A 14899-nucleotide genomic window follows, 5' to 3' on the forward strand; every position below is an offset into this window, starting at 1 on the left:
TGTGTTGTTGTTGTTCAATTGCTGTAGTCGCGCAGCGGATTTTTTTTGGATGCACGTGTGTTTTGTCATTCTGCCCTAATTGTATATATTTGTGCAGTTCTTAGTATTAGCCGTGACAGCTACATTTGTAAAGGGGGGGAGTGATGTAATGACAGTGGAGTCAACCTACGGTGTGAGTGTACTAGTGGCCATGGGAGGTAATGACAGGGGAGTCAGCTTTCAGTGCGAATGGACCGGTGGCCACCAGAATTATCGAGAATAGGGGCATGGCCAGGTGAATTAAGAGGACAGTAGTAGAACGAGTGGTCTAGGGCCAGCGAGAAGGTTCGAGAATAGGGCTGTGGCCACGGGACAGGGGCGTGGCTATGCACCGTATATAAGGGGAAGAGGCGGGAGACTCGGGGCTGCTGAAGTGGGGTCTCCGCCTGTCCGAGTGTGAGCACATGCTCCCTAATAAAGACAACATCTCAAGAACAAGTGCGTCCAAGTCGTCTTTATGCTTAGGTGGAATAAAGTTTCCAGATATTTTGGACACAAAAACAAGGACCCAGGAGCAGGCTTAAAACATCTTCATTGAGTAATGCAGGTGTGCACGTGAGCCATGATTTGGGGCCATAGCCATTGAATGCATTTCATTACATGCAACTTCAGGGCAGAGAGTTACTTTGCACGAGTGATATTTCAGGTAATTTGGTTAACTATTTTAGGGTGTTTTTCAAATTTCAACAGGTCTTAGATACATGATTTCTGAGGATGTTAATGGTAAATGTACATTACTGGATAATTTTGTGTGATCCTATTTCATATTTCAGTTGTCAGGCAGAAGAAAATATATTTATAGATCGTTTCAGAGTCCTTCAAGCAGAGAGAGAGTCCTAGGGCTGAGTATTCAGGTAGATTGTGACACAGGAAGTGTATGAACGGGTTTCAGTCATACAGGCAGAGTGTTTGATCCAGTAAGTGCATGGCCAGGTTTTCCGTGTCTGGGTGGTGGTCGTGTCCCGCCTCCATCTTGCGCCTTCCAGGAGGAGGAGTTCACTGTTGATGAACCTCCCAGGCCTCCAAATTTCTGCAACCTGTGTTGGACGTACGACATCTACAGCCCTGCCGATGACGGAGATTGGGAGTCCCCAAGGCACAAATTATTTCTGGAAGACAAAATCCTTGGGCGTTCGACGTCTACAGTACCGCCGAGTACGGAGGCTATGAGTATGATTGTTTAGTTGCGTTTCGTTTTGCTACATTTTTATTCCTAAGAGTCTGGTGGTTCTTCATGTCGGTCGGGCTGCCCTGAGCAGTGGCTGTACGCTGGCAGCTCAGGTGGGCTGGACTACTTCACGAGGGGTTGACAAGAGGTTCCGTCAGATGCTGATGGACCCAACACTATGACAGGGGGCTGGGTGGTCCGTGGGCCAAACAAAGTTCAAGAAATATACTGCTCTAGACATCCTCGTGAAGGCCATTCCACCAGCAATGGCGTGAGCGAGGAATTGCATGGCCCAATCTTTGACTTACATCCACGCACTGCGCCGATTTCCATGCAGGAGCCAACTTGGCAGGCATTCCTTTAAACAGATGCGTTTCCTCTTCGCCGGTTGCACCATAAATCACTCAACATATATTTACCGTTTCGACACTCAAGTCGATGCACACTGAAGACGCAAGCCGACCGACCCAGAGTGCTGCCTTCTCACAAGGTAAGCGCTTGCAGCACAGGTGAATGATTTTATGGCTTTTCAAGAGAATCACTTCAAGACTATTAAGCAGTGACTTGTCAGAGTCTCCGATGCAATCGCACCTCGCAATCGCTTCCTTTTCCTCGACGCGCCAAGCTATTTCACAGCCGACAGCCTCCTCGGTGCATCCTTAAAGCAGCCTCCTGATTCTTCCTCATGACAGGCTGTCATTGTTCCTGTTTTTACGCGTTACAATGTACAAGACCAGTATAATATGCAGCCCTTCATGGCATATTTGCCGCTATGTTCGCTTATATATGTTAGATCTACGACTATGTTTTAAAACTTTATGTAAGAAATCCTCAATTATCGGCAAAATTGAATACCGTATTTGATATGTCCTGAATTATTGACAACATTAAACTGTGCAGTGTACGAGTAGTGAACATGTTCAATTATCAAACGTGCATATGCAACATCAAGTTACCTCTAATGTGATTATCCGTCGAACATAGTTTAAGCAAAAAGTTAAATAAAAAAATAAATTGGGAAAATAGTTGGAGCAGTGCGATGTAAGAAGCAGAGAGATGATGTGGCCTGCAGCATGGTGGTTGAACACAGTGCAGATGAGTTGTAACAGTCTATTAGACTCAGTCCTCAACACATGAGTTGGAATGAGTGATATAAACCGAAACATTTGCTAAAGTTGCTAATGCGACCATAAGCACATTGATAATCCATCACCGCATTGTTTGTTCAGCTGTGTAACTGGTAGAGAAGCGCAGGCATCGCGACGATGAACTCCAGCGCAGCTCGCAATGGTACCGATCCCTGCCCGGACGACTCCTACAAGTACCCCATCTACTCGGCGGTCTACGGCATCGTCTGCATCATCGGGATGATGGGCAACGCCATCGCGCTCTACGTCTTCCTGTGCCTCACGCGGACCAAGAGTGCCAGCACCATCTACCTCATCAACCTGGCCCTCGCTGACATGTTCTTCGTGCTGACGCTGCCGCTGCGCGTCGTCTACTACGTGCGCGACGGCGACTGGCCGTTCGGGGACGCGATGTGCCGCATCAGCTCGTTCGCCTTCTACGCCAACCTGTACAGCAGCATCTTCTTCCTCACCGGCCTCAGCGTGACGCGCTACCTGGCCGTGGTTCACCCCGTGCGCTCGCTCAAGGCCGTCACGGCGAGGCATGCGGTCATCGCCTGCGTGTCCATCTGGGTCTTCGTGACCCTGGTCACCTCCCCATTCCTTCTCAGCGGTCAGCACGTCACGTCGAGCGGGAGGACCCTGTGCTTCGAGAGCTCGGGCGGCAGCCTGAACAAGATTTTTGCCATGAACTACCTCGCCCTGGTGGTCGGAGTCCTCATCCCGTTCGTGATCATCGTCGTCTGCTACGCGGCCATCGCCCGGACGCTGATGAAGATCCCGGAAGGCCAGCGCAGGGACTCGAACGTGCGGAAGCGCGCGGTGCGCATGATCGTGCTGGTGCTCACGGTGTTCGTGGTCTGTTTCATCCCGTACCACGTGCAGCGCACGCTGCTGCTGCACCACCTGGTCAGCCGCCACAGCAGCTGCGACACGAAGCTCTACCTGCAGAAGTCGGTGGTGGCCACCGTCTGCTTCGCCGCCTTCAACAGCTGCCTCGACCCTCTCATCTACTTCTTTGTCGGCGAGAAATTCCGCGACCGGTTCATGAGCGCCGTGCGGAGGTATGGACGAGAATTGGGCTTGCTAAGTTTTTCGAGGTGGCGCTGCACAGCTCTCTCCAATGTGTTTTCAGGTTTTTTTTTTCCTTCGGCATAATGCCCTGACGTTTCACCCCACGTACCGAGAGCTGCTTTAGGAACTGAGTATCCAGTTTCAGTTGATGGGAGTGGGCCAAAAATGGACGGGGCCTTGAATGCTGCTGTAGACGTGGCCTTAAAAGTGGTGGAATAGGGGTCATTTTGGGACAATTGGTGCCCCCCCCCCTACCTGGTGCTTTATTATTATATACCATAGAACAGCGCTCCCCAACCTTTTTGGCACCAGGGACCGGTTTTGTTGAAGACAATTTTTTCACGGACCGGGGGGGAGGGGGGGTCATCATTGGGTCTTTTTCTCTTTTCAAAGAAGCTCTCCAGCAACGTTTGTTTTTTGCTCATTTTGGCTACTAGGGGTTACAGCTTGTGGGCTTACCAAAACTGTGACTGAGACGAGTGCGCAGTGCGGGAAAGAGGCGCGGACGGAAGTGGTAAATAATAAAATAATGGGGGCGGGCCACGCGCGGAATCAACGCTCTCACCTCCTGCTGTGCGTCCCGGTTCCTAACAGGCCACGGACCGGTACCGGTCCGTGGCCTGGGGGTTGGGGACCCCTGCCATAGAAGACACGTGAATATTTTATTATTATTTATGTTTGAACAATAAAAAACGTGGGACGGCCCCCCTCTCTATAACCACCTCTGAGGAAAGTTAACCCAACGGTTCGTCACCTATCATGTAGCGGAACCCTGCAAAAAAACACATTTCGAGCACCTATTGAGAAGGTGGTGTGGCAAGACAAATCTGCTAACCACCTTTGTCTTTCCAGTGCTCATATTTAAACATTGCACCGGGTACTCATGTAAGGCTAGGTAGACCTAGGGAGGGAGTCCCAGGACCTGTTCTGATTTCGCTCGCCACTGATGTTGGCCGTGGCAGTGAATCGAACTCGGGGTGCCAGGTTCATAGTGGTAGGTTGTGTGCGTGTCATCTTGGGTGAAAGGGATGGAAGTTGTGTGTCGGTGGTGGTGGCACCACGGTGGAGAAATGTCAACTGCCTCGCCTAGTGCGCAGGAAGTCGCTGAGTTCGATCTCGACCCTGACGCCTATATACGGTGTCTCTTGGTCGCGTGGATTTTTTTCTGGGTCCTTCGGTTTTCCCCCTTCACATTTTAGAAACATGCGTTTAAGAGTATTTGGCTGCTATACATTGCCACAAGGTAGGCCAACTTCCTAGAGCTTTCAATTGTGACCAGGTCGCCTCTGCAAAATAGCTATGTAGCTCAGTGGGCCTTACCTGTTTTTAAATAAATTTAGCTTAGTTTAGTTCTTAGCAGGACGTGGTCTTCGTGTGAGCGTGTGAATTGGTCCGATTGCGTGCGACTCAGCACCCATGCTCTTATAATGAATGTCCTGTCCCTCTCGTTCTCTGCAATTCCCTTCTTTTATTATTCCCGGAAGGGCAAATTGCACTCGGGCCTAGGCGATTGGCAAATATTTAACTCAGCATTACGCTTCCTTCTGGGAAATGTTGACATAGCAGCAGCAATCGTGCAGAGTTTGTCAACCAGTTTAATGTATTACATTACCCCGTTTGAGTGCATAACAGAATTGTCTCTTGGTTTGTTTTTTTGTTTACTTCTCCCCCCACCCCCAATGTATTTGAATTGTGCCATCGGCATTACACCACGAGACTAAACATCCATTCTAAGTATCGCAGAGTAGTTCACTCTGCGTGAGAGAATTGCCGCAAAAAGGAGCTTTTTACAAGAGTGTGGGGAAAAGAAAAGGAAACATTTAAAGAAAGGTTCACAAAACTGTCGAGGTTTTTCGACGGTTTTACTTAACTTGATTCCTCTGTTCATCTGGGTCAAATCTTGTAATAAAAATTTCGTCCACTTCCCGTTGTCCAATCAACTCCACATTTTGCACACGTACTCAGATCCGGTGACAATGCATGCCTGTATCAAAATCGGCATAATTTAATCAATTAATTCGCTACTTTAAAGCAATTTACATTTTGCATGTACGCCCTATTATTTATTCTAGATTTGAAGTTTTCGTGACTGCAAGGATCCATACTTTTTGGTTCTTTCGGTAAAGTCACGTAGGTGAAAAATAAGAAATAAATATATCACGACGTTTCGATTGCAACACAAGCAATCATCATCAGGTGTGACAACGACAGCAAGGACATTTTTACTGAAGTGGGAGAGATGCCAGGATTCGGGCAGTTAAATAAGTCAGAGGGGGAGGGTGGGTGTGGATGGGGAGAGGAGTGCGAGCACTGCATGGATGCTGAGAGCAAATCAGCAACATGATTACTGCCAAGATAGATGATGGCGTCCAAAGCAAAATTGCCGCACTGCTAAACGCTGAGGATGAAGTAATAGGTTTTAACCCTTTCAACTGGTACAAAAACTGACACCTTTATACAAGGCATCATGTTTGCAAAAACCACAACACAAGCAGTCAAAAAGCAAACAAAAAGAATCTACTCTGATAATGATAATGATATGCACTGTCCTTGAAGTTGATTGGTCCACACCTAGAACAGCTTTTCTTAGAGCCTAGTCTCCATTGGTGTTGGACCAGATGACGCCAAAAGGCGTACAACTCAAACACCAATGGAGACTAGGCTCTAAGAAAAGCTGTCTCGGGTGTGGACCAATCAAATTCAAGGACAGTGCATATTATCTCGGCCTCGCCGTGCGCTGCGTTGCACCACTAGTCGAGTAGATAACCATGTGTTCAATAAACCCTCGGAGCCAGGATGACCGTCCAACTCCGATCGTCATTTATTGATTGTAACAGGTAAAACTGGTGAGAAAACACAGATACAGCATCTGGTATAATTCGGAAACACCCACACAATGAACACCACAGCATCAAAACATTATCTCAGATAACAATAGATCCTGGAAGGACCAGGCCCCCACATTACCCCTGAACAACTAGACAAAGGCACAAGCTGGTGCGTTGCATACAGGCACATAGTGTATTCATCCCACTGCACCCCAAATGTACAGCATTACACTTAACACTAAACTGTGGATGAGATACTTCGTCATCACTCTCAGGATCGCAACATAGGCACAAGTCTGACTCGACCTACTAAATCACAAGTAACATCCACAATAAGGAAAGTCACAGGCTTCGTTACTAACTAGGCCTCGTATTTACTACAACAATTTAACGGCAGAGGTGGGACAAAGTCATTGTTATGCAAGTCCAAGTCGAGTCGCAAGTCATCAAATTCATGACTCGAGTCTGACTCGAGTCCAAGTCACATGACTCGAGTCCACATCTCATAGGTGGGACAAAGTCATTGTTATGCAAGTCCAAGTCGAGTCGCAAGTCATCAAATTCATGACTCGAGTCTGACTCGAGTCCAAGTCACATGACTCGAGTCCACACCTCTGCTTAACGGCACCATAAAGGCATTTACATTGCTATAACGGTCATTCCAACATTACAACAGCATTTCCAATATTATAGGAATATAAACAACTTACAGATAATGCTTCTTAAGCTCCCACAATGGACAAGTGCGGCTGTGGTCTCACTGAGATGCGATGCGTGCCGCCATCTTAACTTATCTGTGTAATGGCTGACGCCCGCGTGGTACAGTGGAAATCTAACATCGTCACTTCCTGGTCACGTGACCAACATTAGCATCAAAAAACAGGAACTTCCTGTGAACGTACGCTCCCCATCTGCCGTGAGGCAAGACACATATCATTATCAGAGTTGTTTCATTTTGTTTGCTTTTTGACTGCTTGTGTTGTGGTTTTTGCAAACATGATGCCTTGTATAAAGGTGTCAGTTTTTGTACCAGTTGAAAGGGTTAAAACCTATTACTATATTTGCCACTGGTAAAGGAGGTCTCATAGTGCTGAGGATGCAATTAACTCGGTAAAATAGACCAGTACCTGGTAATTAAGATGGAACAACTATGAAACGTTAAATTTTACTTGGTTAATAACATCTTTCCAATGATTGCTCAATTTATATCCGTCCTCTCGGTTGAAGTTACGTCTATTTTTATATATCTGGATGGCTTCATGAACAAATCTTTGATGGTAGCCAGACGGCTTGCAGAACAATATCATGGGAGCCCACAGCGTCATAGCAATGATCAGCAACGACTGAGGAATTAGTTCTGCCGTGTTTCAGATCTGACTTGTGCTCGCGGATTCGGTCAGAGAAATGATGTTTCGTTTCCCCAATGTAACAATCACCACAGATACAACTTAGTTTGTAGACTCCAGGGAATTTCAAGTCAGGAATGACATCCTTTACAGATGGGATTAGATCACGGATTTTGTGTACTGTACTGAATCGGGCCTGGATCTTGTGTTTGTTTAAGATTTTGGCAATCTTTTTGGTAACGCCTGCTATGTATGGTAACGTGATGGTTTTGATCGGAGTCTCAGGGGGTTGTTTCTCCATGGTTGGAGAGACAGCATTGCGGATAATACGGTCGGAGTATCCATTCATCTTGAGGGCCTGGTGTACGTATTCCAGTTCACTGGTTAGGTGGTGTTGGTCATAAATGCAGTGGGCCCTATGGTGCAGGGTTGTAATGAGGGAATATCTTCTGTGCCGGATGGTGGTGGGATACAGGTTTAAGATAGGAATCTGTGTGGGTGGCTTCCTGTAGAAAGGATGTCCCAAGGAGCCATCAAGCTTCTTCTCAAACAAAACATCCAGGAATGGTAGCTTACGATCCTTCACTTCCATGGTGAATTTGATGGATGGGTGTTCGGAATTGATGTGGTTGAGGAATTGGTTCAATGCTGTTAGGCCATGTGGCCAAATGACGAAAGTGTCATCTACATATATCTTCCACAAGGAAGGACGTTGGGTGAATGTCTGGATGGCATCAGTTTCAAATTTCCTCATGAAAACATTCGCTATCACTGGAGATAAGGGGGAACCTATGGGTGTACCTTTATTTTGTTTGTAGAAAGTACCATTCCAGGTGAAGTAAGTGTTGGTAAGGCAGTGCCTAACATGAGTAGGAACATCAGGATTCAGTCCATGTTGGACTAAATCTTCAATTATTGCTAAGGTGTCAGGCACTGGAAATTTAGTGAACAGAGAAACCACATCAAAGCTGACTAGAAGATTATCTGGGGACAATGAGATGCCCTTGATTAGAGAGACAAGGTGAGCTGAATTAAGTACTGCTGAGGTAGTCTTGCCAGTGAATGGAAGCAAGGTGTCATACAGAAAACGGGCTAGCTTGTAGGTAGGTGAGTTGATAGTGGAAATGATGGGCCGAAGTGGTGTGCCTTCTTTATGGATCTTAGGACGACCATATAATCTTGGTGGTCTGGCAGCAGAAGGTTTTAGGGAGAGCCGTTTAGCTGGTTCAATTAGAGAGGTCGAACTAGTAATTATATTGTTGTTTTTTGTCGTCAGGCTGTTAGTGGGATCTTTGTTGATTTTGGAGTAGCTACAATCAATAAGAAGGTCCTGGATTTTGTTGTTGTATGTGGTTTTATCGATGATGACAGTGGCATTGCCCTTGTCGGCTGAGAGGATGACTATGTCATCCCTCTTTTTCAATTTTGCCAGTTCCAAGCGTTCGTCTTTGGTGATATTACTAACGGGTTTATTAGCATTTTTAAGGATGGTAGAAATTTCAGCTTTAGCAACATCTGTCGGGATGTGTCCCAATCCTTTTTGGGCTACATAAACCTGGAAAATTATATCATCCACTGGGATATGTTTGGGGGTGACAGAAAATTTCAACCCTCCGGCTAGTACCGATTTTAGGTTGTCACACCTGATGATTGCTCGCGTTGCAATCGAAACATCGTGATTTATTTATTTCTATTTTTTTCACCTATGTGATTTTACCAAAAGAACCAAAGAGTATGAATCCTTATTATTTATATATATATATATATTGTGTAGGCCAAAAACGCCGCGGTCCCTAAACTGTGGAATCGTCTTGCACAAAAAGCAGGCGCCGCGTGTCTCAGGCGCAATTGACGTACTTCTCGACCGTGAGCTAAACAAAGTTGTTAATAAAACCGTTGTTTAAAAAAAAAAATTAACGAGTTTATTTGGGGGTTAGCTTGTGTAAATATATGTGTCGTTAAACCCGCCACCACATAGCCAATAAGTAAGGTTTGTCAGGTCAACAAAACGTGACGAAATACATATTTTAAACCGCCACTAAACAAAAAACCCACTTGTATTCTGAAGGGCAATTCTGGAATTCACAATCCAACGCTGCGGTAGTCACCGTGTAGCTACAGGACACTGCAGTAGTCACTGTGTAGCTACAGGACACCGCAGTGGTCACTGTGTAGCGACTCAACTGGGGGCTGCTTGGATAGTTCATCGGATAAATAAATATTCTGATGTTAGCGTGCAGCGTAGAGACGCAGCAGCTATAGCAGCAAGCCAAATAACAACTCTACAGAGAGGGGGGGGGGAATAAGATGGATAATCGGTCAAACTTAGCCCCTTCGTGTATTGCGTTCCAACGAAGGCAGTGTTGTTGACGAATGTGTTGAAGTTATTTGTGTATCGTGTTTCTACGTCACTGCCAACGCAGCATCGCCAACTCATTTGTTTAGCAAAAAGCCAACGCTTGCTTTGCACGTTGTTCTCTGCTCGAGCTTCGAGAGTGCAATGTCACTTTTTTGGAGTTCTGCCCCGAAACGTGGGATCAAGATGTATCCGCCCACGTTAATACGAGGCCAATGTATCTTTGAAAAAAAATATATATTATTGCCCGGCCAGGCGGCTCAGTGGCTCACAATCGGAATGCCGCGAGTTGAAATCCTGCTTGGGAGTCGACTCGGCCCATCATCACACCGGGGTCGATACATCCAAGTACCGCGTTGTGGGCGCTGGAGGAGGCCGTGTGCTCGGTGGCAGATGACGGAGAGCTCTGCATGCAGATATGAGCTACCCGTCAGAGGCCGTTGGACTGCGAGAAGGGCTGCGTGCAGATGCAGCACTTGTCGTAATTCATAAAAAAAAGAGAGCGAGAGGGAGAACGAGAGAGAGTGAGCAAGAGTGAGCGAGAGGGGGGGTACATAAAGGAAAGCTTTAAAAAATCCTTTATATGCGTGTTCAATGGGCCACAACCCAGCCCACATTGGTCTTTGAAACGGGCGGCTAGAGTCCTCTCGTCCTCTGGCTTGAGATGGCTGCCACCTATGGGTCAGATGATTGTCTGCCACCATTAAGCAATTGGTAATTAAATATTTTTAAAAAATTCCCTAAACAGTGTAAAATTTTGGAAACATTTTTTCACGAAAATTAATTGTCACGCACAACGAGTCTGTGTGCAAAATGTCAGCTCGATTGGATCACGGGAAGTGGGTTAAAAAACGACCGAAAGATTTGCACGGTCGTAAGCAAGCAAGCACGCAAGCACGCAAGCAAGCAAGCAAGTGAACTTAATATAAAGGATTTAAAAAAAAGAAATGATGAACAAAGCAGAGTGCCGACTACACCGAGCATCTTCTTGTTTCCTCTGAAACAGGGAAGTCAACAATGATTGACCCCTCGATCGACTCGCCCCCCGCCCCACCACCACCCTATCAATGTAGAATTCCCACCGCTGGCATAGGACCGTAAAATGAGTGATGCGCGCTGCCTCAATGCTCACGTGCGCAGGACTTAACTTCTATATTCTACGATGATGTTGATGATGACCTCGCCGTGCCCTCTCTTGCTTGTGTTGGCCGATGGATGAACAGATGGATGGAGTGTCCCTCGCATGCTCATGCGTGGAAAAATGTCCCCCACCCCCCTCTGAACCAACCAGGCGCGCGCGAATCAGCTCCGCCACCAGCTCCGTCCGCTCCAAAGATCCCCTCGCCAGAAGCACGGCCAGGGATGGCGCCAAGCTTCACATGCAGCCACTCGAGGGCGATCCTCAACAGAAGGAGGAGCCGCAAGAGGAGACCGACGAGCGACAGACGTCTGAGTGAGACTCCGCACGCGGCCAGGGTTCAGCGACTGGATACCCAACGCTGGCTGGGGAAACGATAGATACGAATGATTGCGTTTTACCGCATCGATATCAGGCGTGCGTCGATTGTTGTACCGTGCAGCCTTGATCAATCCACTGCTGGATGAAGGCGCTCCCCAAGCCATCCTGCTATGTAATAATCTCGGCATCCTATCCACATAACACATGCACAGGAGCAGGTTTCATCGCTGCATCTCCTTGGCGAACCTAGCACATACGAGCATATACGCAACGATTGCCGTCTTAATGCTGAATCCTTGACTGTTTTTAATATTGAACTCAATAAATATGGGTCGCTGTTTTGTATTGCTGTACGAAGGTTTACTGTTGTACACTTGCATGTGTACAGCCTTTTTTGTCAATTTTCTGGATGATTGCCTCCCCCATGCCGTGCAGGTCGTTTAACCATACTTCACCACGCTGGTCAGTGCAGGTTGGTGACAGCGGTGAGCATCAACGTGGGAGCAGGAACTGGTGAATGGGGTTGTGCCCAGGACCAGTTTTGATATCACTCACTGATCTTAGCCGTGGCCGCGAATTGAATTCGGGTCGCTAGTTTCACAATGCACCTCACCAACCATTGCGCCATTCCACTCTATCACGCAAGCATCATCTACGAATTTAATGCAATTTAGCAAACGTTCACGTCGCAACCTTCTATAGCAAAAATCTATGAAATCAGCACGCGAAATGAGAAGCCTGCGATCCGCCTTCCGATTCTCGGCCACGACAATAACAATCAGTGGTTGGCGACATCCGAACCGGTCTGCACCCGCCAGCGTGGTGACGCGAGATCAAGAAACCCCCTACGGCCAACAAAGGCGTGACAAGGGCTTCGATTTAAAAACACGATAGATGTTTAAGGCATGCACACGTCACCACGTGCAAGCAACATTTCCCCCCCCCGCCCCATGCTCACATTGAAATGCGTTGCTCTGCACATCTACACGTAGTCATCAACGCAAGCTCCACGCGCACTCATTTCAATCTACTTGACTTGTGGCCGCATCTGCGACACTAAAGATAATGCTGCTGCTGCCTCCTGCACATATTTGATTTTCTGCTCTTCCTCCTTCCCCTTTAAGGTCCCTGGGCCTTTGTGGTTAGGCTCCGTCTCTTCCCTTTTCCGCTCTGCGCCTTTCCTCTTCAGGCCCCGCCTTCTTATCGCTTAAGCCCCGCCCCCTCATATTTAGACCACGTCCCTTATCATTTAGGCCCCCCCCATTGTTTTCTGATTAGGATTGGGATGGGTATTCTTTGGGTCTTTCGGTAAAGTCACGTAGATAGGTTCAAATAAAATAACAAATAAAGTTGGGGTGGGTGTTGTGGGAGTGGCGGAGGAGCAGCAGTCGTAGTCGGGGTGGGTGGTGTCGAGGGGGGCTAGGGGGTGGGGGCAGTCTCGCACGACCACAACCAAACGCACCCTTTGAGTAGCAATATAAATAATAATGGACGTTGCGGTCCAGAAAGCCCAATAATACAATACAAAAATGAGCAATATTTTTAAACCTCCATCGTATGAACTCGGGGATGCTGCCGTAGTGCAAAAGGTGATCACAATGTGCCTGCAATCCAGCAATTACCGGCGTCGGTTCGATTCGTTCTTCCAGCGCGGTGGTTGTGAAGGTGATCTCCAACCCACCCCCACCCCCCCGTCTGCCTACTGTTCACCCAGAAGCATACAATGGGTACACCAGGCGTGTGTTCAAGTGGAGTGTGGGGAATCGGCGAAAATATTCCCTCTTGGGTGGGGGGGTTCTGAAGCTCCTTCTCGTGGAGCGCCTTCCGCCAGCCAGTGGCGTGAGGGGCCGTCCATAAATGACGTAACGCACCCAGCACCCAGGGGGGGGGGGGGGTCAGACATTTGTGACGATGTGTGACGGGGGGGGGGGGTGGTGAGAAATGTGACGTCACATCAAAATGCGCAACTTTAAATAAATATAAACACTTCTTCTTTAGTGCTGCCTAACGGCGTGTGCGACTTCACGATGATATTGGTCCCGGTCTAGCGCGGCGTGTAGAGTTTGTGCTGTTGTTAATTGTAGCCATGTTTTGATGTTACTGAGCCATGTCGTTTTTGGCCGTCCTGGTCGTTTTTTCCCTTCGATTTTTCCTTTCAGGATTTGCTTTAATAGCTGGTATTTGTGGTCGTTTCGGGCAATGTGGCCTAGGTAGTAACACTTCCTGCTAATGATGGTCTTCAGCAGTTGCCTGTCAGTGCCCATATCTTGCACAACTTGTGTATTGGTGGTTTTGGCTGTCCATGGGATTTTCAGCATTCTTAGATACAGCCACATTTCGAAAGCTTCGAGCCTTTTTGTTACTGTTGTTGTCAGTGTCCACGTCTCTACTCCGTACAGCAAAATTGACCAGATGTAGCATTTCAGTGTGCGCAGTTTCAGTGATGTACTCAAGTTGCGGTCTGCAAGGAGTGTTTTCCATTTAATAAATGTTTGCCTTGCTTGTTCAATTCTGCTCTTGATTTCGACTTCATGGTTCAACTGATCGTCAATGATTACACCAAGGTATTTAAATCGGTGTACTTGTTCCAATTTTTCGCTGCCCAGCTTGATTGTTATTTCACTTGTAGTTCGGCTGACCTTCATAACCTTTGTTTTCTTTTTGTTAATTCGTAAGCCCCATATTTGACTCTCTGCGGCAACCTCGTCCAAGATTTGTTGTAGGTCTTGTTCCGAATCGGCCAGCAGTGCAGTGTCGTCGGCATACCTGATGTTGTTGATGTATTGTCCATTGACTTTAATACCAATGTTTTATCTGCTAGTGTTCGATCAAAAATCTGCTCCGAGTAGATGTTGAAAAGACTCGGTGACAGTGGGCAGCCTTGTCGTACACCTTTTTGTATTGGTGTTGGGTCTGTCAATTCGTTGTCATATCGGAGTTGGGCTGTTTGCTTCCAATAAAGAGCAATGATGAAGTTGATGTCGTTTTTATCTAGTCCCAGTTGTTTTAATAGAGCTGCTAGTCAGTCGTGGTCTACTGAGTCAAAGGCTTTCTCGAAATCTTTGAAGCAGATGTACACTTCTTTCTGATGTTCGTAGCATCGCTGTAGTAGTATCTGTAGACAGAAGATTGCTTCTCTTGTGCCTAATCCTTTGCAGAAGTAAAACTGTGTGTTCTTTAATGCATTTTCGCATGTGGAGCGTATGCGCTGTTGGATCACCTTCAGGAAGACTTGTACCAATTAGTGAGTTGTCGTATGTTGTTGCTGTCTAATAGTTTGAGTAATTCTACATGGATTGTGTCGGGCCCGCACGCTTTGCCTGGCTTAGCTGTTTTGATTGCATGTTCTACTTCTGATATTAAAATGTGTAGAGCGTCTTTCGACTTCTGTTGGTCTTTTTCTGCAGGTGTTCTCGCGGCGCCAAAGAGCTTGTATATAGTTTGCCCAGGTGTCCATTTTTTCTTGTTTATTTAGGATTAGGTTGGTTGTTGGTTGGTTGGG

General features: G+C 47.1%; 1 protein-coding gene across 1 annotated transcript; it reads left to right on the forward strand.

The window, feature by feature from the left end:
• Positions 1-1595: 1595 nt before the first annotated feature.
• Positions 1596-11742, forward strand: LOC144734401 (cysteinyl leukotriene receptor 1-like). Its single transcript, XM_078616560.1, has 3 exons — positions 1596-1697; positions 2437-3398; positions 11230-11742. The coding sequence occupies exons 2-3, from the start codon at positions 2473-2475 to the stop codon at positions 11393-11395; spliced, it is 1092 nt and encodes a 363-aa protein (XP_078472686.1). The 5' UTR covers positions 1596-1697; positions 2437-2472; the 3' UTR covers positions 11396-11742.
• The last annotated feature ends 3157 nt before the right edge of the window (positions 11743-14899 follow it).

This window comes from Lampetra planeri, chromosome 51, assembly GCF_965212315.1.
Source record: "Lampetra planeri chromosome 51, kcLamPlan1.2.h2, whole genome shotgun sequence".
Lineage (NCBI taxonomy): Eukaryota > Metazoa > Chordata > Hyperoartia > Petromyzontiformes > Petromyzontidae > Lampetra > Lampetra planeri.

Excerpts from the sequence above, each read along its gene's own strand:
- LOC144734401 (XM_078616560.1), top strand. The coding sequence starts at position 2,473 with ATGAACTCCAGCGCAGCTCGCAATGGTACCGATCCCTGCCCGGACGAC. Across the intron at positions 3,399-11,229 it reads TTCATGAGCGCCGTGCGGAG|GCGCGCGCGAATCAGCTCCG; the intron begins GTATGGACGAGA and ends TGAACCAACCAG.